The 23,776-nt window shown below is 49.6% G+C and overlaps 1 protein-coding gene across 1 annotated transcript in view; it reads right to left on the reverse strand.

Moving 5' to 3' along the window:
* TGME49_298010 (hypothetical protein) overlaps window positions 1-21,236 on the reverse strand; it is a gene marked incomplete at both ends in the record, with an annotated part of 31,254 nt that extends 10,018 nt beyond the window's left edge. The window contains 34 exons of the mRNA XM_018782342.1: window positions 383-448; window positions 733-832; window positions 1,022-1,185; window positions 1,679-1,754; window positions 2,190-2,339; window positions 2,846-3,036; window positions 3,768-3,857; window positions 4,117-4,198; window positions 4,643-4,732; window positions 5,285-5,423; window positions 6,017-6,113; window positions 6,685-6,770; window positions 7,111-7,206; window positions 7,588-7,650; window positions 8,075-8,175; window positions 8,667-8,795; window positions 8,892-9,022; window positions 9,469-9,696; window positions 10,210-10,359; window positions 11,201-11,301; window positions 11,664-11,757; window positions 12,243-12,321; window positions 12,703-12,803; window positions 13,123-13,863; window positions 14,444-14,587; window positions 15,225-15,334; window positions 16,116-16,271; window positions 16,605-17,088; window positions 17,805-17,913; window positions 18,517-18,640; window positions 19,175-19,301; window positions 19,995-20,084; window positions 20,434-20,538; window positions 21,057-21,236. Of these exons, the coding sequence (XP_018638386.1) occupies window positions 383-448; window positions 733-832; window positions 1,022-1,185; window positions 1,679-1,754; window positions 2,190-2,339; window positions 2,846-3,036; window positions 3,768-3,857; window positions 4,117-4,198; window positions 4,643-4,732; window positions 5,285-5,423; window positions 6,017-6,113; window positions 6,685-6,770; window positions 7,111-7,206; window positions 7,588-7,650; window positions 8,075-8,175; window positions 8,667-8,795; window positions 8,892-9,022; window positions 9,469-9,696; window positions 10,210-10,359; window positions 11,201-11,301; window positions 11,664-11,757; window positions 12,243-12,321; window positions 12,703-12,803; window positions 13,123-13,863; window positions 14,444-14,587; window positions 15,225-15,334; window positions 16,116-16,271; window positions 16,605-17,088; window positions 17,805-17,913; window positions 18,517-18,640; window positions 19,175-19,301; window positions 19,995-20,084; window positions 20,434-20,538; window positions 21,057-21,236 (4,974 nt within the window). The remainder of the gene's footprint in view (window positions 1-382; window positions 449-732; window positions 833-1,021; window positions 1,186-1,678; window positions 1,755-2,189; window positions 2,340-2,845; window positions 3,037-3,767; window positions 3,858-4,116; window positions 4,199-4,642; window positions 4,733-5,284; window positions 5,424-6,016; window positions 6,114-6,684; window positions 6,771-7,110; window positions 7,207-7,587; window positions 7,651-8,074; window positions 8,176-8,666; window positions 8,796-8,891; window positions 9,023-9,468; window positions 9,697-10,209; window positions 10,360-11,200; window positions 11,302-11,663; window positions 11,758-12,242; window positions 12,322-12,702; window positions 12,804-13,122; window positions 13,864-14,443; window positions 14,588-15,224; window positions 15,335-16,115; window positions 16,272-16,604; window positions 17,089-17,804; window positions 17,914-18,516; window positions 18,641-19,174; window positions 19,302-19,994; window positions 20,085-20,433; window positions 20,539-21,056) is intronic.
* Between the last annotated feature and the right edge of the window lie 2,540 nt (window positions 21,237-23,776).

Below are 23,776 nucleotides of genomic sequence, written 5' to 3' on the forward strand. Positions count from 1 at the left end.
CGTAGCACCTGGAAACGTCGCAGAGGGGAACACCGTAATGGCATTCCGACTGGGCCCCACATGCAAGGTGAGTGAGCAAGGATCTCGGGAAAAGGTTTTTCTATGCGCTTCGTCCGCTTTCTAAGCTGAATTCGACATGGAGTCTACGTACGTGCCTCCAAGTTCCTATATATATATATATATATTTGTTTGTCATTGTGGATTGTTTCGATGTAGACCACAAGTGTGTGTTGTAGAGCGTAGTAAAATGTGAGGACGCTGCAACCAGAAAAGGCAGCACGTGTAGCTGTATTCCGCTATTGACAAAAAGATGCCCTTCTCTGCAGTTGAGCGGGGTGTAGGATGAAGGCACCCTGACGGCTGATCTTTTTCGAGGACTCACCAGCTGTTGTCTAAAGGGCTTTAGAGACAACGAAGTCAGCATCAGGAGTTTGCGGACTTCGTTGCGCTGTAAGGTACGCACAGACACGCAGGAAGCAAGAAGAATGATCTGGCAGATGAGGACAAAACATGAAAAGCAAATGCAACCTGATGACGTTTGACGCAGGAGAGCTCGTAAAATATCCCAAAAGAAAAAATGCTGACCCACCTTTCTCCTTGACCTCCGGCCGTACTTGTCTGTTTTTGAAACGACCGACAAACGAGCACAAGGTATATGTCCACGACAGGCGCATTAACTTTGGCTCGCGAACGAAAGGGACACGGGGCAGACAAGAAGCATCAAGGACTTACATCCGTGTAGTTTCGATTGCCAATCATGGCGGCTGCTACGGTCAGTGCGCTGCGAAGTACCCAAGCGCACTCCGACAGATCTCCAGAGACGTGCATGTGCCTAGCACCCGAAAAGAAAAACAGAGACAAAAGATTTGCAAGATAAAGGAAAAAACTGCGCAATTTTTGTTTTCTGAATTCATCTAAGCGCAGAAGCCTACTCAAACTAGATACGGGCACGAAGCTCGTAAGACATGTGTTCAACGGCGGGTGAATTCTGCATATAACAATGGGCGCAGGCTAGGCCTACCACGCCTGATAGGTAAGAAGGTCGAGCCGGACAGGATGCGTATCTTCCCAGTGATCCTTAATGGCGCGGCCGCATGCTCCTATGAGATTCACAAGGCGCGGATTTGAAGTAGGCAAGCCGCTGCCATGGAGTTCTATAAGAAACACCAGAAGACGATTCTGTGTCTGAAAAGAAGGCAACAGAAAGTGCAGGAATATACATATATATGTATACATAGTTATACATGTATACGCATCTAAACATGCTTTATTAGATAGGCAGTAAACGACAATGGATGTCTGTCAGTACAACGAGAAAACACTTTTTGAGCTTGATGAAAAGACAGCACAAGTGGTAGAAGTACGTATGTATACATGAATCCTCAGCAGACGGTGTCACATGCGATTAGCATTATACATGAAGATGCATCGAATCACAAAACCTCAACTGTACATCTCTAATCACGCATGTGGAGAATTTCCGGTTGGTGTGAGTGCGGAGCTGTGTGAAGCATTCGAACATGAAGCAAAATCAGTGAAAACGGTCACAAAAGCAAAACGATGGAAATACCCCCGATCGCGTGTCCTTCTGTCGTGTCTAACGCCACAAAGTATTCGATCTAACATCTCTTTCTTGGTGTTCGTCAGTATCACCACCGACGGCCTTCTGCGAACTCACTGCAGCGGCATGAGACTCGGGATAGAAGTTCAAGCACCTTTCGGCGAGATATCGCGCGACCTTCCAGACGCCGAATCTGAGAAGGACGAACAATCAGAAGAAGCAAATTCAGGCATACCTCACCGCGAAAGAAAACGATGGACAACGGAAACTGAACCACGCGAAATAAGACGTTCTCCAAGGGCCAACACATGTCCGGCAGCTCGAAAAGTAGGTGCGGAAAAGCATTCTTGTGGAGGATACACGGGTGGCATGAAGTATACACGGACTAAACGAACCCGTCTGCATGTGTGGGCACTTCTGGCGCTCCTTCATTGTCCTTCCCTCTTTTCGGTATACGTGTGGGTAAGAAGCCTGTCCTCCACGTGCAGACTCTATGGTAGCTACGGCGCCCTTGTCGCCAAAAATATGACCCGACCGATGGAGAGTACATTCCTGTACGTCTGCTGAAAGCACCACGCTTTAATCAGAAGCAGATGCTACGTTCCAAGAGGGAAAGACGAAAACCCACCGGATTGCTCCTCCGACTATATCTAGAACGGCATCGGGGAGGTGCCAGTTGCTTTGGCGTATTATAAGAGGGTGCGCCTTCGTCGAAACGTAGGCAGCGAGCAGGTTGTCAGAATCCAGCCCTTTTTCCACTGCGTCCCATACACGCCACCTAAAAGCCACAAGAAGAGTTCCGGCATCAGACCAACTGACCCAAGCAGCGCACACTGTCTGCATCATCACTGACGAGTTGTAAAGATTTGTTACCTGGTTCTCTTGCTAGAAACGCATTCACTTCGCTGTACGTACGTGTACACACATCTCTGTATATCTGTTGCTCTACTGACATGCCACAGTGTAACGTCATAGATGGCATCTCTCTCTCTGCGTACACCTTGCACATGCATCGGCTTATATGGGTTTTTGTATGTTTGCAGACCTGGCGATCTATTCCTGTCGCTACGTATCTATCAGGGGGTCCAGTTGCTGCTTTCCTCTGGAGCGGTGAGTCTTCATCTAGACGCTTAGATGTAATATGCAAAAGACAAAGTACAGAGCCCGGTTCGCTCTTCCTTTGAGAATTGATGAAGCCTAAGAAATGACGTAAGACCTCCCTCTAGTCGCGAAACGTTTTTTTTCCATGCCCGGGTCGAAGAACGGCCTGCTTTACAAGCTTACAGCGGCGCTGCGCACTGGACCAGCGTATGGCCGATGAATTTCGACAGGAGAATTTGTGACGGAGATGGACTAACGATGAGGTCCGCATCTTGTTGACACAGAAGAGGTATCATGCCGGGGTTGGTCACGAAGCGAAGTAGAGGGAGCCGCGGGGGCAGTTCAATCGTTCGACGCAGGGCGGGGAGCCACAGCTGCGCAGCACAGAAGCACATCCGTTTTCGACAACGGAAATATGCCTAGATTCTATTGATTTTTCGTAGGAAGCTGCGCGCAACGAATCCTGGGACGCAGTGCCTCTCAAACACATCAATCGTCAATAGCTGCACAAACCTCTTTGCTACTGTGCAGGGACCTCTGGCTCGAAAACCATAACGTTGTCGTATGTAAAAGCTTTCGAGTGGATACAGATTCACACATGTCTTTTTCTGGGTATGTAGCACGACGCACCACAAATACCAAAATCGCCTGTAGAATCTCAAACAGATACAAAATGTCTGTTTCTCGTGTACAGACGGTCTGTCAAAATCCATGTTTTTCGTGCCCCGTGCACGGGAGACGAATTTTGGCTATGCTGTCCAACGGAAATCATACGGAGAGCTTTCAAAGTGGCGCAGATTCTCAGCAGTCTGATAATGCCTGTATGGTGAACTTCTTACAAAACGATATGTTCTGAATCAGGTAACTGTCTCGGTTGGACAACGCGCCCTCCATTTACGTGCTAGCTTGATGGTTCTGAGTCCTGAGGTTACTGAGTGGGTAGCGGGGTAGTGGGGGGACTTGCTGTTCTTGGTAATGGTGGTCACTTAATTCAAATGACTTCCTTGGCATAGGTGTCTCTATAGGATGTTATGTAGCAGGAAAAATCTATGTAGTATATATATTACGTCTATTTCGTCCTTGCATAAAAGTGTTTCAACCGTACTCGTAGGTGAGACGGTTGGAGAGGATGTGCCGAAGGCCGCATGGTGTTCAACGCGCCCGCGTCGGGTAGGAAGGAGATTCCGCAGTGATGCTGAAGTTGCAGCCAGACAGAAAGAGAAAGGAAGAAAACGGAAAAAGGCACTCAGATTAAATCAGACGGAGGTGGGCCGGGACGAACAGGGGACTCATACGCAACGCATAAGCCTCGACGTTATCTTTGTCGGAGATTCTCTATTTGTTCCCGTTGGCCGGTTATTCCGCAGAAAAAAGCGACAGCGAACTAAAACAACAGTAGTGGTGTAATGGTGGCTGTTCCGGTTCTGCATTTGAACAGCTGTGCTGCCGTTTACCTGCATAGCAACGTAGAGAGCTGGCCTGCTTATGCGGGACTTCGCAATGCTTCCGGCTTCCACGTCAAAGTACTGGCTACACCTGCAAATATGACAAGCGCCATTGTTCGGCAGGAACGTCTGCTCTTCGGCGTCGTATTTGAATGCATACGCGAGAAATAGACAGTTGTTGCTTCCTTGCTGCCCAGCAAAGATGTACGGTAGGTATTTAGAGAATTAGTATCTTGCAAGTCGCGGTAATTGTCTTTACGTGTACGCGCAGCTGTCCACATATATACGACTCAGGGAACATGACTTGCTGTGTAGGGTGGGCAGATATTGCCATCTTCTCGTGACCTGGGTATATCTTTACTTTTTTAGCTTTTCCATGGCATCTGACGAGAGTCATGAGTAGCAAGAGTTATGAAGCTGCTTCCATGTACCGCCATCTTATACGTTGCAGGGAAGACGTGCATGTGTCGAGGCAGAACTCCAAAAGAAAGAAGTGGAGTCGATTCTGATTATGAACGAAACTGACAGAACATACCGTGTAGCAAGGAAGCTGCTCCAGAACTCGTCACTCTCAGAGGAGTCGCCAAGGGTAAGATTGAAAAGATTTAGCAGCACGATGTCCGTCCTGCAAATGTGCAGTCCACGCATTGACATCGGGAAGAAATTGACATGCTTGGGGAAACCAAATAGGGCAGCAGATTCTCAAAGATTCCAGAACAAGCGTGGTGATAAACCGTTCACGGGGATATGTTAGAAACGCCAGTGGGCACCACAACAACATTTAACGTTGACAGGGACACTCATACGGGCTTCAAAAAGTGCACATGCCACTAGTACCCACAGATGCCTGAGCTCAATAATAAGTATATGCATATACATACATTCATAGGTATGCTGGCACATGTATAACAATTAAAAACAGATATGCGAATAAGCTTGTGTACGTTCAGTTGTTTATGTATACGACTGTAACTGTTCACGTGCAGCCAGAAAAACGCGGAGAGGACGAATCCGGCAAGTAAGTCTACGAAGCCACAGTTATGGTTGAGATCAAGCAATCCGACTCCCGTTTGGGCCAAGTGGCATACGGTGGAGCACAACAGGACGGAAGCTCCAATACCAACTAAAGCAGAAGCTTTTTGTCGATTTGGGACAAAGGCTTGCCGTTACTGCTTACCATGAAAAATGCCGGAACGTTTGAGACATGAGATCGAGGAGGTAAGGAATGTCATCGAGCAGCTGAGTGGCGATGTCGAAGGGAGCATTGAGGCAGGTTTCGCGCAGCAGGGACTCGCGGGAGTATCCAGGTCTCATTCCTGCATGCATAAAAAGAATGATAAGATGGCCAAAAACACATATTTCATGATCGTTGTCCGCTGCATGGTTGGGCTAACGAACATTGACCTTCGGAGTTGCAGCTCTGCGTCGTTACGCGGAACTGCTGATTGTCCGTTGTTATATCCGAAGCCCCAAAATACCAATCAGCAATCGGCAGCAATATTGCTCCGTATAGCTCGTTTTTCGCGCATCTGCCCCTTGCCGATTGTATGACGCCGCATAGTCCACAACAGGCTTTCGTATCCTCCTTGCGGCAGACATGCTACCACAGAATCGAAAATAAAGTGAAGGACATTCTTCACAGATAGCCTCAAGACACTATGCATCCAGAAAACTACAAACAGGAATGTAGAAGCTCGACGGTGCATCAACAGAACCGAGCGGTCAAGCATCAGACGCACAGGGCGTACCCTATCTACATGATGTATATGTTTACGATATTCGTGTGGGGGGATGTAGAATTGTGAGCAGAGCTTCTGCAGATGCACGGGACGTGTACTGTGTGTGTGTGTATACGTGATACACACAAGGAGGCAAAACACAAGAATAATGCTATGCGTACTGAACGTACGTTCGCCCGCATGACAACCATCCACCGAGTCATCAGCTGTAGTCCGACTGGAAACAGAAGAACTGTCGTCATCGTCGTCGCTCTCTGAGGATTCTTCCTGCGGAGGACAGAGTCACACCTGACGCACACTGATTTCCAGAAATAGCTAGTCCTGAATATGCTGAACGCGCTCAGAGTTCTCTCTCGCTGGTGATGTTCATCCAGTTTTTATGTAGCGTTTGCAAGTGAGTTCGATATGTAATATTCGAGAAGATAACGAACATTGAGTACCTATCCTGCAAATTCTCCTCACTTCGCGTGGGTCACCATTTGCCCAAATACGGATAAAGATGCAACCACGTTGCAGCAGTTAATTCGTGCATCCGTCAATGTAAATTCACATCTGTAGCGGCTACCTATAAAAGCGTACGCAGGGAGCTCCAGAAAAACACACGACACGCTTCGCACAAGCCGGACACGAAACACATACATGTATACACTCGTATAGCATGTTCAAGTGGAAAAATAAAAACGTGTGCCCTGGGGTCCTCGAGTATCCCAGCTTGGTAGATGAGCGTTGTACTTTCTCTACGGAAGACAGACGAAGCAAATGCGGAGACACAACGGAAAGGGAGAGAACAGAAAGCAAAGGAGACCCTTGCGTATTTTGCCGTAGGACACACGCTCACGGGAGTGCAGTCGCCCGGGTGAAACATCCGAAAATCTCGAGCTGCACTTATGTCGAAGGTGGGTCGCTTCAGTAGTTTCTTCATGCCTGCTAAAAGGCAGAGGACAGAAGGGAAAGACCACATACTTCACCTCTTGCAATCCACATGAGCTGACGCGGCTGCCGGAGCCTTAGGCACTTTTCCTCGTTCAACTCTTTGAATTTATTTTCTTCCTTGGCCTCTTTTTCCTTCGTCCCCGCCGGCCTTTCGCGCGGTCAGACTGTTGTGTTCTCTTTACTGTTGCCCGAACGTGTCTTGCTGTGCAGATATTTCCTTCTCTCATCTTTGTTCATGAGTTTCAATGCCGCCCGACGCATCAGTTCATTAAAACATTTCTTTCCAGATTTGCTTTTTCCTTCTCCCGATGGACATTTAGTTTTCACATACCGCGCTGCATGCGTGCACGAGCTGTTTGTAGGTAGCCATGGGCAGAAAAAACGAGGGAACGAAGAACGTCCCTTAGGATTCGCTTCACTGTTCTCGCTGCAGAGAAAGAAAACTGCCATCACCAACATATATCAAAATGTTTCCATTCAGCACATTTTCCTGCAAATGAGTATACTGGAATATGGATGGAAATAATCTCGCTTGGTATACCTGAAAATGTATGTTTGGGAATTGGAGGTTATTTGTTGACATACATTTGATTCCTGTCCGTATGCACACACTTCGCCGTTGACACTTTGCCAGACACGAAGACAACTGCACGTCACACGCATTTTTTCTGAGAGACCCATGTCGATTCTGCTGGGCGCCCGCATCTAAAGTGTCAATTCCTATCCGTTTTAGTGCACGTTCTATAGTACGTGCGGGCGTTCTCATTTGATTAATGAATTGTTTCGGCTCCCCCAGTCATAGACTAACCAACGACTTCCACGTGAAGCATGTGTTGCAGCCAGGCCGCGCGCGTGCCGCGTATCATATGTCCTGTATTAAAGGCCGAACGAAAACCGGCAATGTAGCGAAGAGATGAATTTGTTGGGCAAATTCAGAGATGATATATTGAACTCACTTGCGAGAAATAACACCCCAACAATCGCAGTGTCTTCTGATGGTTTCTACCCAGAGAGCACTTCGGACCTGTTAAGAGAAATCACTACTTCTCTAAACTGATTCGAACTCGAGTTCCACCAGTTTGGACATGACGGACAGTGTTCCGTTATGCAGCACAGGGCTTTTGCTTGTACACATGCACCGCCTTACCAGCTATGTCCCTTTCTAATATATCATCCTGAAGAAAAGAACAGTCGTGCGGGTGTTAACCGTCTCCGTTTGTGCACGTTACGAACCACACGCTAGTTTACAAATATGCGTTCGCATTCATAGGTGTACATTTCCCCGCTTGTCTCACCGAGTAGTCGCATATTGATTCCTCTCAGATGAAAGAAATGAGTTAAGGTGATAGAGTCCATTGGTGTAAAAGGCGGCATGCCTTCCAGTTCAGCCAGGGCCCTGATAGAACGAGAACAGGCAGTAAATTTGAGAGACATACATCGTTGTTAGACGAGTCAATGTGCATTCCTCCAGACAAGCAAGTCTCTGGCATACCCAGGCAAGGCGCATCCAGATAGGTTCCTGCCTGGGAACTACTCGACAGATCCGCCTACCAGATTTTGTACGAAATGCTACCGAGATTCACAGCACAGTTCCAGTCAGGCGCATGTATATGTATACCTAGACACCGGGTTATGCGTCTGCACAATTATATGCTCGAATATCTTTATTTCCTTCCCCCTTTCCATCTGTGTATACATACGAATTGAGTTCTACGCCGGACTTTACGTGTCTATCCCATATCTACCAGTATGAAGACATGAACATGTACATGTCGGCCCGCGAGCACCACAGATGGGTATCTTAGACGTGGGAGTCTGCAACGAAATCTGTACAGGAGGAGAGGAAAGAGCGCGAAGTGGATGTGCCAGAGTGATGCATCTACACACTTGTTCAGGATCTCAGTCCGGACAGCGCCAGCAAGACGGCGAGCCCGAGAATTCGGGAAAGGCCCTGCGATGCTTGGTTCGCCGGTCTCCTTGTATCCGCTTGGAGTGTGTCCCAGAAGGAAGTTCATTCTGCAGAGACACGCACGAAAGAGCCATGAACGCCTACAAAGCTTCGCGTTGTACAGAATGCAGAAACACAGAAGTGCGTTCGTTTTCGCCACTTACAGTACTTCGTCGGGTGCATACATATTCACAATGGGGGAGTGCACCAAAGGGTCCAAATATGTACTTATGACAGCGCCACGGGAAAGGCGCTGGAGGCCTGCCAAGTGAGACGCATTTCCGGTCTCTGCTGTCTGAAAACGACATGAGAACAAAACAGACACACACACACACCCAGAGACAAGCCGACAAAGGTCATCTATCGCCTACAGAAAAAGCCTAAGGGTACCCAGAGATTCTTTCTACATTCGAAATACTCCTTCAAAACTGCTTGTAACTATGCAACCTGGTAAGACAAATGAATACGTGGACAACATTTTTTCCTTAACCAGTCATCTGTTGTATTCCACGCCTCCGATTGTCTGTGCTAGCGGATCTTCGAACACCACTCTCCTACCTGGGTAACTACGTACCACGCTGTTCGTCTATCACTCTCACCAGTAGTTCATCTGTTGACGTATCTGATTTTTGGTGAGCATGCGTCAGCGTTGAGAGAGACTTGGATGTATCCCAGCATACCTCTATCTCTATATATTGGTTCTGATACCATTATTTATACAAATGCGCATAGACTTGTTACCTTGACAACCTGAAGGAGCTCTGTGCAAACTCGACCTTCGTGGGATTGTTGCGAGACTTGTTGGTGGCGAATGGCCAATTCGAAGTCCCGAGCGTGGACGAATGCATTGCACCTGATACGTTCGCAGAGTTTTGCTCTCCTCCTGCCTTCAGAAACGTAGCCGGATGGTTGCCGTTGTTCTTCTTCCTCCGTGCTGGAGTTATCCATTTGAGGAAACGCGAAACAGAGCTACACAGAACGACAAAGGACCAACAAAGAGGCAAGAAGTCCAGCGCAAATATTGGAGTCGCGGCCGCGGCAAGGGCGCCAGCACACTGGAGGAGATCGAAAAAAGATTTATGTTTTTTTGACACTGTCACATCGACATGCGGACGGAATCAGTAGCAACCCTGTGCATGCAAGTCACCACAGAAAGACATCCCTACCACACAATCAAATGCAGCGTGTTTGTACAATACTTCACATATGGTGCTAAACGTGCAAGCGGATGATATACGCCTCCACCGCATGTGAACACGACGTGAATATGTGACATAGTTATAAGAAATATGCGGCAGAAGTAAAGAAATTGCACACATGTCTCTGTCATACCTTAAACCCATAGGTGCACTATACATACATATTTACATGCATGTGAGTATATCTATGCACACATATACATCAGCGTACGTATCCGTCGATCGGTGGAAATTGGAACAATACGTCACACTGATGTGTGTGGAAACGGTTTGTGTCTCTTACCCGGTAGAAGACGACGGAATCATCGTCGCTTGGATCGAGCGAGAGTAGAACAGTCTTCATTAAGATTTCATCGTTCTTAACAGAGCCCTTCCATGTCTGAGGCTTGACGAGCGACGCGAGATTTAACCGTTGCTCAACAAACGCCAGTTCCTGACGAAGTCAAGAAAAGTACGAATTCGTTTTCCATTCAGGAGCCGAGGGCCTGTGTCGACGTGCTCCCACGTGTACCAAACGCGCCAGCAGACAAAGGCGAATCCTCTTTCGTTTTGCCACGCGAACAAAAACTTCACGGGTTCCCTTCCCCATTCCCTCCACTGCACCTTCTGCACGGTCTGTCTTCAACAATGACCCGAAGCTCCACACACATAGATGCATACCTAAACGTGCAGAATTTCACGTAGCTCCCATCTCCCTCTCCATTCGTAAACAAATGTAGGCATATCCAGAATCGCATTTGCGAAACTTCGCGGGCACAGGCGTGGGCCAGCAGACACTTTGACTGCCTTGACATTAAAGTCCAACACGTTGAGTTGTCTTGAGCAGTCCACCGGGGTGGTGAAGTAAAGTAGTCATGAAAAACTTGCTTCTCTCTATCTCATAACTGGAAGTACCCATGTGTCTATATTCATCGACGCACACGTATGTGAGAGGGCGCTCTTGTCGTTTTTGATATTCAGCCGCTCTCTTGTCGTACATGGGTTTCGCATGAAACACGTTGCTGCTGCCGGCGTCTTCACACAAGATGCAAATCCAGTCTATCGCATGATGGTAACGTAACAATCAGCCTTCAGACGCAGCTGCACGCATACTGGTGTGAATCGGTTACACGTGCGTTTCTCTGTGTGAGGGTGTAACTGAGACTCCATATCGTTCCAGATTCCAGACGCCTCAAAGCTCGTAGTACACGGGAAACCGTTTTTTCTTCACAGTTCGTGTGGAATGCACATAGTGGAAACTAGGTATGTAAGGGGTGCATCCCCTAAAGTGTTACCTGGGACAGCTGAGATGAGACGGGCTGAGGCCAATTGAGTAGTCTTGGGACAGTGGCCGGTAGAGAGAACACGACAACACGGAACCCCTTGTAATCAATCGCTGAAGATTTCAAGACAGGAGACGAAACGGAAGGTCTCGGGAAACGTGGAAAGCATAACGAAGCCAAAGAGGTACGAAAACTGGACAAGCAAATTCTTGAACTGAGAAACGATAGGATACTATGGTGGATGTGGGAGGCGGACGAGGCCGCAAAAGCGACGGAACCGGCAATGACGACAACTTGCTACGTGGGCAGCAGCGAAAAAGGATCTCCCTCAGCAATCCACGAGAATGTTCACGAGTCAAACAAGAGGCGAGCACTTTCGCAGATTCGAAGACACGATGGGGATGCGAAGAACGCAACGGCCAGATAGACCAAGGGTGCAAAATCACTAGTGAACCATCCAGCAAGTCATCCTTACCTGTCATCAAATGCACTTGAAGAACAGTGAAAGGGCCACGTTCTGAATGACGCTTCTTGGTGCCGTCCTTTGTGGAGTGCTCGCGTGTTTCGGCCTGCTTGGTTCAGATAAGCAAGAATGGCAGAATGACACGCGCACAAAGTAGTTTACAGAACGTCAACTTTCCGGAGATCAGTCAGGTGACTCAGAGAGAAAGCAAGCTCGTTTGACCGTTTCGTGACCTCTAGAGACAGGCTGAAACACCGAACCTCACGGGTAGCACAGACGTCAAAGGAGGCCACAGGACACGAGCCGCACCTGGCTTCAAGTGCAGGCAGGTTCGCGTCTCATAAATTGTGGGCGTGCTTTTCAACACAAGTGAACCTACAGCAAGACGGGTCTACTGAAAGACGTGACGCTAAAAAGTGTAACAGTCCGCCACAAAACGAGAGCGTCTCGCTTCTCCGACATTGCAACAGAGCAGCAGTCCCTCATAGGCTTGAGGAGATTGGACATTGCTATCCCGGACGGTAGGGTTCGTTCCCCAATCGAAAAAATCACGTAACGTGGGTCAATGTGCCTCTTCAATTTTCAACGAACCTGAAGACCGCTGCGGCGTTTGAGCTCGACAATTGCGTCATTCATCACTTGTTGGGCTTGAATTTCGATGCCATACAACCTGAGAAAGCCCAAAGAGGAAACAACAACGACCGTACTCACCCCCCTGAAGCGGCGCAGAGCAGCAGTGACGAGTCACACCAGTATGAGCATCTGACGTCCCCGCAGCTCACCTGCGTGTGTTACTGGTCATCAGTATGCCACGTGCACGGAAACACGTATGTTTCTTTGAAGGTTCAGATTACAGGCACTCACTCATACCGTGATATTATGAACACATAAGCCGAGGGAATATGTCGCCTGTATGCGTCACAGTCTTTCAGCTGTTTTGTGTTTCTTTCTTGGAACAGTTGCCGTCTAAACAAGGGAAATGAGTACAGCTCTTTGTCTTTCTTCGGACTGAAAAACTGCTCAGTGTAAATTTCCCTTTGTTTCGCCGTACTTGCTTGCTTCTTCAATGTCGTGTTCTTCGTCGCCCAACACGAGAATTGCAAGCTGGCAACCGCACGACGATGCTTCTGTCCTAGATCTGGCCATGAACATCTGAGCGGTGAAAGCAGAGGTCTCACAAAACGAACTGCAAAATCATCCGACGTTCTCCTTCGTGTGAGTGTCTGCCCGACAAATTGACAAGTTGGAAAAAAGATGTCACAGAACATGCGGGACGCAGATTGAATATGCATCGGGAGCTGTGACTGCAACAACTCCCAGAGAAAAGGACATGTTGGAGAACCGAAACGAAAACAAACGCTCCACCGGTTTTTAACACGAATGGGAGGGGAGAAAGGTCTTAGCGAACCACAACGAAATCAGGTGTAGGTGCGCAGATGTGACGCACGAATCGAAATCGAACGTGGCGTACCCTGTCGAATTTGAAGAGCCTGAAAACGTTGAAGGGATGATTGTCGGGGAGAAGACAGAGGTCAAGATCTCCTCCAGCCCACTGACGTTTGAGAACTTCTAGAGATTTTCTCCGTTCCCTTGCCTTTCTCTCAACGCGATCGAAAACAAAGTCTTTCTCAAAAGTTGTCCATCGCTTTCTCGCAGCGTGATGCGCATCGAGTTTGTCGCCTTTGGCTAGCCCATCATCAAGACGGGAGCTTTCGACATACTCGCGAGCTTCACCTGATGGTGCCACCTGCCGTTTCCACCCTTGACGGCGTCCACTCTCGTGCGACACGAACGGTTCGTTCGCACTTCCTCTGCCGCTTACACTTCCGCCCTCAACCCGTTCCCGTTTTCCTTGAGACCATTCGGCCGCCATTTCATCTGCGAACGACTTACTTTGCTGTCGTCCCAGCCGCCGCGCAGTGCGGGGTGACTTCTTCTGGAGTTGCAGCTTGTCGCCTACACCCTCCGCCTTCCACTTGGAAAGTTGCTCTCTTTCTGCCTGTGAAAGAACCTCCCCTCTCTGTTTTTTCTGTTCCAACTCAGCCACACTGACCGCGTTGAAGGCTCGCTGTTGTGCGAGCAAAATACGCTTCTGAAGACTCTGCAGGCTCTTCGCAATGGACTCCCTCGTTTCAATATCTGCGTTGGCCTTCGTGACCTTTGTGCGCAGGAACAAGCCGCTTGGAGTGGGATTGTCAAATGGCAGTGATCCCTAAGAACACGTGCGAAATAGACGAACGTCGAACTAGAAACTGAAGTCCGCGCATCACCAGTCAGACAGCCGCGTGCAGCCTCCCGCTGGAGGAAGCTCGACAAAGCAAGAAGCCTTGGCACCATGCTTTAGCCCGCCACCCATGTTGCACCGTGACAAGACCCACTCTGGCATACAGCAGATTCGCCACAGAGACGAATCAGTGGAAAACACAGGGGAATACTGCACGGGAGCACTCCAAAAGGCAGAAATGCGAAAATAAAAAGATTGGCGTTTCGACGGTGAACAGAACCCACCCAGCCTGCACTTCCTACTGAGCCGCCTGCACATATAACAGTGGAGTGATGAAGAAACGCTCTTCTGTGCAGGAGGGCGCCGACACCAAGCAAGATAGTACTATATTCAAGAACATTTCGACGCCCCTACCTAAGGACGTTGCAAGAGTTGAGCAACTTCGCACCTGAAGTGAACATTTCGTCGCCAAGGCCAACAACAACATACACGTACGACTGTAGAGAGGCATCCCCTTGTGTTCAAAGAGTCATACGTCTCGAGATATACAAAGATCTGGTCTGCTTACGATTAAGAGTGAATCTTCAGAAATGCCATAGATATGTCTCTCGATGATTTCAATGGCAGTGTTAGTGGCGACGAAGGCAAAGGCGCTGCTGGCGCTGATGCATTGGCACGACGCGAGAATGTGCCAATAGACGGTGTTCTTCTTCTGTAGAAAACAGAGAGAAACGCTCAGAACATGTCCATCCGCTTGGGCCTAAACAAAGTTGTCACCGAGTACACTGGCTTCCTCGTACAGTAATTCATTTATCTTCCGTAGGGGGCGAGGGAACTCGCCAGCACGGAGGAAGGGTTCTCTACAGATGGGAAACCCAACGTGCACTTCTGTCGATGGTCATTAGGCTCCATAACGACGGAGGCGCTCGAAAGGAAACACCACCGACAACCATTGTATGGACCAAAGACGAATAAGGTATGCTTGGACAGAGCTGGGGCAACATGCATTTGGACCGACTTATCGAGCAGAGCCTGTACATCTTCTGCGTAAGTCATTTACACTGTGAAGCTCTTGTATACAGGCCTCTAGAGATTACGTCCTGTCGTTGAAGTCCAACACCTCGCTGCAACGGTTTCTGAATTCGCATTTCTGTGGAGGCGCTTGCCCTCAGGTGGGCATCTATGCACGCATGCATGTAGACGCGTGTGTTTGTGTGTATGTGTGTGTGCTGGCAGTGTAGACGGAAGAATACGCATTTGCACCTGCTCCCGCACAAAGTTACAGGAACGAAGGCACGAAGTTCCCCTGGTAGCTCAAAGCCGGTAGAAGGGGACAGAACGGGTTTTACTGGATCGATTTCGTCGGTAACTCGCGCGCTAGAAATATCTCTGGATACAACTTTGTCGAGGAGTTTATTGCAGACGTGCTGGGGCGACCGGAGCCAGATACTGGTACCCTCTGCACAGACACACCACGAATAAAACCAAAAAGACAATGGAAGACAGATTCACATTATAGTCCGTCCGGCTGTGACAGTCGGGCGGGCACATATGCTTCTTCTGTGCCAAGTTGGTCGAAGAGCACAGGAAGGCTCAAATCCTACAACACAAGACGGTGCGAAGTTTTGTGCACCCCCCCGTACAGCGTCAATATGCTGAACGTCCCAACAGTCCACTCTCCCTTTTGACAGTGCTTCGCTTTCCCCTTCACTGCGGCTCTTCCTATTTTCCCTTGCCTCGAAGTTTCCCGTACTTTCGTCTCCAACCATGTCACCACTTTGGTTCGTCTCTATCAGTCACCCACTTCGTCAACTCTCGAAGAGCTGGCGAGCACGTTCCGACGACAAACACATCAGACATGCACAACAATTTTTTATTCCAGAGAAGCGATAGAAGTAACGCGGAAGTTGGAATGGAGCGCTGCCGTCTTTGTTGGCTTTTCGCTCCCAGTTTCGCATCAAAGCATGCCCGAGGAGTTTTCCGTAATTGCATGCATGGGACTTTGCAATTTTAAGCAAGAATGAGAGTAAAGCCGCCACGTTTGTCTGAATGCATATACCTGCGTATGCAGGCACGCATGCAGGCGCGCAGAATGGTCCAACTGCACTCCCGAAGACAGCGACAGGTGTGGATGTGAATATCCTACGACATTAAAGCTGTTCCACATCGGATGTGTTCTACGCGTAACATATGAATGATTGTACCACTGGTGTTAATATATCCGGATACGCACGGCCCACCTGACACACTGGAGCCTCGTTTCATAAACGCGTTGATTCGTTGGAAGATCCGCTCCGGAGAGAAGAGCGGAACAGGGCACACCGCGAACATCTCCTCAGGCGACGTTTCGAGAAACAGCGATGCAAGGTTCTTGATGGAGCAGTCCGCTGAAGCAGCTGAGTGGCAACACGTCAGTTGCAGAACAAGCCATCGTGTCTGCTCATACCGTCTTGCTTTTTGTTTTCAAAAACGCTTCGTGCGCACGAATGGATCTGCGATGTTCACATCGCTTCCCTTCCCCTCCAACTTCTGTTCAGCTGCAGCCGTGCTAACGCGTGCGCTCAGGCGTGTCCGTTTTGTTGGTTTCTCCGTACCCCCGATCGCTGAATTTCTGTCCCGCATGTAGCACTGCGGTTGCGCGAGCGTATGTTTCTGTTTATCGCCATATGTATATAGGCACGTGAACACGTGGCTGTGGATGTGCGCATGAGTGCCTGTTTTCGTCTTACCTCCCTTTACGTGTAGCCGCGGAAACACCGTCACGGCACAAGACTCCTCATCATTTCCCTCGTCGAACTCTTCGTTCAGCGCTCGAAGCGCCAAAGTCGAAGCTGTCATACTGCCTTTGGCAAGCGCCAGGTCCAGCGCACGAGTACGGATGTTTCGCATAGCGCGTGCTGCTTCACTTTCTCCTCCGAACATGACTGCTTCCACCTCTTTCTGTCTTCTCTTCGCCCTCCGCAGCTGCAACTCTCTCCACATCCTATCTTCTTCATCTTCGGAAGAGTCATCCGTGCTCTCGGGTGCTCGTCTCCCGGCGGCAACCGCTCCCTGTAGCTTGCTCAATCTCTCCGTTTCAAGCCAGCTTTCAAGTTCCGTTTCCTCGAACCGCTGCAGCTGCTGCGCCTCGTGCACGAGACGCTGGCGCCGTTCACTCCCCACAGACACCCCAGTGTCTCCACCTGGAGACCTACTCTCTGTCGCCCTGGCCTCCTGCAAAGAAGGCGCACAGCCGAACAACAAATGCGGTGGCACGATGAACCACGCAAGTGCTGGAGCCGGACCTCCAGAGTGCCAGTCACTCAGCGGGACCACAGAAGACACTTTGCTATCATGTAGAAGAACTGCGGAGCGGCATCGACTGTCGGAAGCGAAACAGCAAGCGCTTTGGCTGTAACTCCCAACTGGAGTCATAGTCTATATCCTGTATAGTCCAGTATCTTTGTGAGATGTTCGAAGCTCGTAGCGAAAAGCGAAACAAAAACGGAGAGGGTGCGAGATTCCATAAAAACGGGGAGGCGACCTGCTGCTGTGCCTGAGCGGGAGAACCCGGTGGCAGGCCACAGGAAAAAACCAGCAACAGCAGAGCCACAAAAAGCAGCTGCTCGATTCAACCTAGATGGCACAGCGAGTCGAGAAAAAAATTGAAAACCCAGCAAACACCACGGGAGCGAAGGTAGTGTAATGTGTAACTCCGTTCATGGAAACCAAAAGAGGTTTCACGCGGGTGAGGAACCCAGTCCCGAAACTCCCGAAGTGAGTGGCGACTCGAAAACCTAAGAAACGAAAGAACCGCGAGGGTACAAAACAAAAGGAGAGAGCGCTGAGAATCCCCGTCGCCGTGGCCTGAGGTAGGCGTGTTTCCGCTGACGAAAAAGACGAGGTGTCGAGAATATCAAGGCAATGTGTAGCAAACACACATAACGTACCGCTGTACAACCTGCAAAGCCGTGATCCTTCGTAAGGAATCCTTCGTATTCGTGAATCCTTTCCTCGGTGTCCAGCGACTTGAGTGTCGCATCTTTATGGGCAAGTCGCCTGGGTTGACCGTTGGGGGGCCGAGTTTCAAGAAAGACACGTTCCAGAACAAACGTGAAAGTTATAAAGGCTAAGATAGTTTCGTCCACGAAAGGGCGGACGGAGGCACTTTTTCCTCTCGTCGAGAAGAGGAAACGATACGCATCAAGTGCGGCCCATACGACCCTCAAAAACATACTAAGGGAACGAGGGCATGTCGGAAAAAGAGTGGACAAGGTCGGCAAAACGCTCACTACCAGGACGTTAAATGACGATGTATTCGGGAAGCAGGAAACGGGTAACGGAGAACAACCTGCGGATTTGAGCCAGCTAGACCATGTGTGTTTGTACTTTAATGTCGTAAGTTTGATTTGTTTGCTTACAGATGAGGTACGGTCCAGAGGTGTAAAGCCCAAATCGAATAGACGGAGACGTCTCAGTTTCTAACCAGAAGAACCTCCAGACGAACTGGAGAGGCAGCGAAAACGAGTGGCGAACCGTAAGGATAGCTAAGCCTTTGCGCTCGCACAGGAGAAACACGCGACCAGCTTTTTGGAACAAAACATCGAGCATCAGAAACGGAAAGCAGCCTCTACGCTGGCGCACCACGCGGCTCTCTCTTACCCTCTCTCGATGCCATCAACCAAGGCGTCAGCCTTCCGCTTCAAGACGTCCAAGTCCCAGAGAAAGCTTGACGGAAGCGAACCGTCAGGGAAGTGAGCAACGCGCGCGGCAAGTTTTATAAAACCTAATGAGAAGCCGAAAGCACATCGAGGGTTGACAGATGGGCTTGGAGGCACGAGCCAAGGGCGGCTTCTCTCAAGGTTGGCAGCAGTGCCGCGTAAAGTGACAAGGGACCGGAGAAAGACAGATGACATAGGGCCACAGAGGGAAAGATTCCTACCGTGAAAGAATAACCGTCAATGAATCATGACGGCGAAATTCGGGAGACGGAGAACTGCGAATGCGTGTGGCCGCGAGATTTACGTGCTGGCTCAAGCAGCCTCGAGAAGTATTTAGAACCCCGGAGAAAGCAATCATCTCGCAGACACGAAGAAGCGGGGATAGAGTTTCGTGGACTTTAGTAAGCATTCTTCTGTCTCTTTCCCGCATCACTGCTTCCCCTCCACATGCGTATTTACATTGACAGGTCGGCTCTGCCGCCCGCTGGAGATGAGACCCATCGCGTAGAGATACCCGCTCTGCTTCCTCGTCACTGTGACGGAAGTGTGAGGCAACGAATCGCCCTGTATCTGCCGTCAAGCGTCACGTTCCTTCTCACCTGCAGGCTCCATTCGGGGGAGAAGCAGAAACTCCCGTGCCCTGCGGAGTAGCCCCAGACGCCGGTAGGAGGGACCCAAGTCCAGGCGCGTCCTCGCAATAATTTTTCTCAGTTTGTTTGTGGATTCCTGCGGAGGCGAGGACAATTGGGCCACTCCGAAACCGTCTCACAACAGGTCTGACCTCGGTTTATGGGCAGATCCCGAACGGCACCTTCCCTCTGCCCCCCTCCACGCACCCACCCTTTGAGTGGGACGCAGACACGAAGCCGAGCACAAACAAGAATTTGAGAAAGCTCGATTCCTCGCTCAGGAGCTCGAGTAAGGCGGAGCCAAGACCAAAACAAACGCTTCCCGGTGCACAAGAAACCACGCAGAGAATCCGATATGAAAGGTACTGATCACCCTCGTTTGCTTCCGAGATTGTATGTCTCCAACATTTTGGAATCATAGCGCTGTCAGACTCCTAATAATGCTCTAGACGTGTTCAGTCATTGTAAGAAGAAAGAAAGATAGAACGACACGAGCCTACCAGCGTGAACAACCCTGGCTATGGATGCAGGGCGTCGCTCACATTCATATATATACATATATATATAGAGAGAGGGAGAGAGAGATTATCTGCTTCGTATACGGAGAATCGTGCGCATCCGCATATGATCTGAGTCTTGAACAAGCATGGAGTGTGCAAAGCACACTGTTTGGTATTTTTATGTAGAGGTGCCCCCAGCTTGTTTCTTTAGATGTTGGACTATAATTTATTGGTGCCCTCTGTCTTTCGTAGTTACTCTTGCACCGCGTGTCCGGTGTGCAGCAACTTACATGGACAATGACAATGTCGAGCGCGGGGTCTCCAGACGGAAAAATGTAAAAAAAGGGCAAGAAGAAGGTCCGGTTGATGTCCATGATCAGCTGAGCACGCGAGGGCGCAGACAAAAGAGAAGAATAACCAAGATTTAGACATTTTCACACTGCGAAGAAGCACTTGTATCACCGAAACACAGAAAATACAATCTGTGAATGATAAAGGGTATGTACAAATCTTTGGCTTAACACGATGTCTTTACGCCATATATATATATATATATATATATATATAAGAGCCTGATGTCCTTCCAGGGCCTAGTGGGTTATGGAATGCCGTGCAAATGTGGTCACCGACGTAGCACGCACATCCACACGACAATTACGTGAATATGCGTATCTATGGAAGAGGCAAAACAACAATGTGGGCTTCTGTCTGGAAGTGCCGCATGCTCACCGGTTCCTTAGGTCGCCTCGAATACACTGACTTGAAGACGACCCGCTCCGGCTGCTGGCAAACTCGACAGAGCTTCTCATCTCTGTACATGACCGCGAGAGCTAGCTGTATAGGTAAAGCAGATGGGCACGGCAGAGACGAAGCGAAGCGTAGCAGGGGAAGACGGTTGCACTATTTAATGGACCGAAACACAAATTAAAGGACCAGCGTAACGGCGAGCGGACAAGAGCCTGCAGGAACGACACAGTCTCTTCGACTCTTGCACCTGTCGCAGTTCCCTTCTCTTGCGCTTTCTGTGTTGCTTTTGTCTCCTTCCCACAGGGGTAGCCGGGACGGTGTAAAGACTGCGCGAGAGCGACCCGTCGCGTAGACCGTCGGCACTCTCTTAGTCCCGGATTGTTCAACGTTACCTTCAGGAGAAAATCGATATATTCGATGGCCTTACACGTTCACACGGGTACAGCGCAGATCGAACAAACGGAGGCCAGTACTTCGGATAGGGAACATGCCTCGAAATTTTTGAGGCCAAAAAAATAGTCCTTTATGATGGCTTGACACGACTTTCTCCGCAACTTGGGCTTCGGTGCCCTGCCGACTCCAAATCATTCCAAGCCTTTTCTTACCGGAGTTCCTTCAGGAAGCTCCTGCGCGATCTCGACTTGTAGAAAAAAGTACGAAACGTTGACAGCAACAGCTGCCTGGCCAGTGCCGAAAGAGGAGGCCTTCTCATTGCGGTCACTTTTCCCGGAAAGCAAGTCCTCCCCCGACAGATTCTGGAAGGACGCCTCTGCGAGTTGCAACATCTCGCCCAAGGGACAAATAGAACAGAAAGGAGAGAGCCAGGCGACACACAGCGGGAGAAGAGCCGGGAGGAGAGAAAAGGACAGGCGAAAACTAGAAGGAGAAGGAAGCGAACGCGAAGAGGCATGTGAAGGGAAAAAGAACAGGGGAACGAAAGCGAACTATTAGGGAGAGGACTCAGAGAAGGCGAAACACGGTTCAGCCGGTCTTATGACTTTTAAGGACCGGAGAAAAAGAAATCGACGGGGGCGAGGACGCAACCTCAACGACGGACACAAGCAGAGACAAACAAAAAGACCAAAGCGAGAAGGGAGATAAAGGGTATAGAGATGTCCAAGAAGCTGTACCCCGGTCTCTCCCGTGTCACCCAGTACACGGGCACACCTTGTATTTTCCCAGTGTAGTGTGGATCTGAATTCATCGAGAATTGTGGTTTCGTAGAAGAGGCGGTCTTTGTCCTCCAAATAATTACGGGTAGCACTCCAGCGTTTTCGTCATCTTCGATCCATCGTGTGCGTACATTGTGGCGTGTCGTAAGCGATGATGAAAGCGGCTTTGACGGAAGACAGAGCATGGATCATTAATCGAAAAACAAGTGACGGCAATCTCGAGAAGCATACGACGATCTAGGAGACCCAGCGGTCAAAAGGGGAAGCAAAGAAGACGTGGCTTCTGAGGAGACAAGAAAGAGAAGCTGAGCGTGGGAAGCCGCGCTGAAGCACAGCGGCGATGGAGACAATGAAGCAGATGACAAAGCAGAGGACACAGAAGAACTAGACCACAAACATCACTGACTGCCATCCAGAAGGGAGAGTCTGGCACACGAGAGGGCAAGAGTAAACGAAGATCTAGGAAGAGGTAATACAGCGAAAAAGAAATAGGAAGGCGAACTGTTTTCTGCTCCAAATAAGTTTCGTCGATCAGAGAACAGGGCAAAATGGCAGGCGCAACTCGCTGATCACTCCTTGTTCCACGGGCGCGAGCAGTGAGAGGCGAAAGAACCAACGAGGAATTTGACAAGACAGCGAGAAGAGGAGACGGGAATCTGGGACAGTCGCCACAGAAGGCTGCTCTTGTGGTGCAAATGCGGAAACGCTGAGTGTCGAAGAGAAGAAGGAGTACGAAGAGGTGTAGAGGAAGCGGAAGCGACGCTGAGCGGGCAGGTGGCGGGCAATGGAGACGAAGAACAGTGGAAGTAGAAAACAGGGAACGACGAAACTGCAGGGGAGACTCAAGTGACGTGGGTGTCGCACTCAGACGGGGAAGGCCTGACAACAGAGGAATACCGAATGGTTGAGGGTGTTAATCTTTTTAGAAGGCACCTCGCTGCGATGGTGGATCCGGAAGTTAGAGGAAGGAGAAACAAAAGGCGTCTGCAGTGGTACCGGCGTTTACGTGCTCCTCGACAAAAGTGAGGCGAAGGGCCAATGTTAATCACATCCCTCTCCTGGCTTATTCACCGTCTGTCCTACAGATGGAGTCCTCTTCTTCTCTCGTGCCTTCTCTCTCTTCACGCTCGACTTGCCCCCTTTCCTTTCCGTGAGCTCTTTCTTTGTCCCCCATGTCTTCAGCTCCCTAGCGCCCTAGTAACACCGACTTTCGGGTATTGTCTCACTTGAGGAACGGAGGCTGGAATGTCGTGACGACGAGTCACGCAAAGAAAATGTGTGAAGAATGGGTTTGTTCAGCGTCAAACAAGGTGAAAGAAATGATGATGCCCGAAGAGATGAAAACGGAAGCGGAGAAAAACGAGCGCTTGCGGCGCCACGAGACAAGCTAGCGGAAGACAGGCCTTTTCAATACGAAAAAATTGGACGGTTGAGGAAGGAAAGAAAGCAAGAAAGCAGAGAGAGCGGAAAAGACTCAAGTTTAGACTGTGTGCCGAAAAATTAAAGTTCATGCTCTAGCTCCTCATTCCTACGCCGTCTGTGAGTAAGACGAGAATGGACGGAAGGCCGCTTACAGCTTTTGGAGAAACAAAGGACGGAGAAAAAAAGAAAAGGGAAGAATTATGCAGTCGCTTTTGCCGAAGCAAAACAAAGCAGGAGCAAGACAAAACAAACGAGATCAAAATTGCGCTCTACTGCCGGGATAATCCTGGAGGGTCAAGTGTGTCTGGAGAGACCTTGAGACTTCCAAGAGTCGCGGGAGAGACCGTGGGTGAATAAGAGAAATGGCACAGAGACAAGAGCAATTGCTCGGTAAAAGCTCACTTCTAGCTTTCTCCCTTCTCTGTTTAATGCCCAGGTCTTATCTCTGTGACTAGCGAGAGAAACGCACGTAACCATGTCCGCTGTCTACCCACGGCAGCCCCGCGGGACGGTCCTCGACTCACAACCTAACACATCGACAAAAAAGATGGAACATCTCTGCCCTCAGCCAGTCACATCTTTCATTCGGAAAGGAACGTTTTATATGGCAATTCTTTCTGGTTGCCATGGCTGTCTAAGACGAAAGTGACCGTTTGTTTTCTCTTGCCAACCGCGTGTCGCTCTTGTCGCGAACTTGGGCTCCAGCATGTCGAGCTGTTCTCTGCTGGACC

This window comes from Toxoplasma gondii, chromosome II (genome assembly GCF_000006565.2).
Source record: "Toxoplasma gondii ME49 chromosome II, whole genome shotgun sequence".
NCBI classification, from domain to species: domain Eukaryota; phylum Apicomplexa; class Conoidasida; order Eucoccidiorida; family Sarcocystidae; genus Toxoplasma; species Toxoplasma gondii.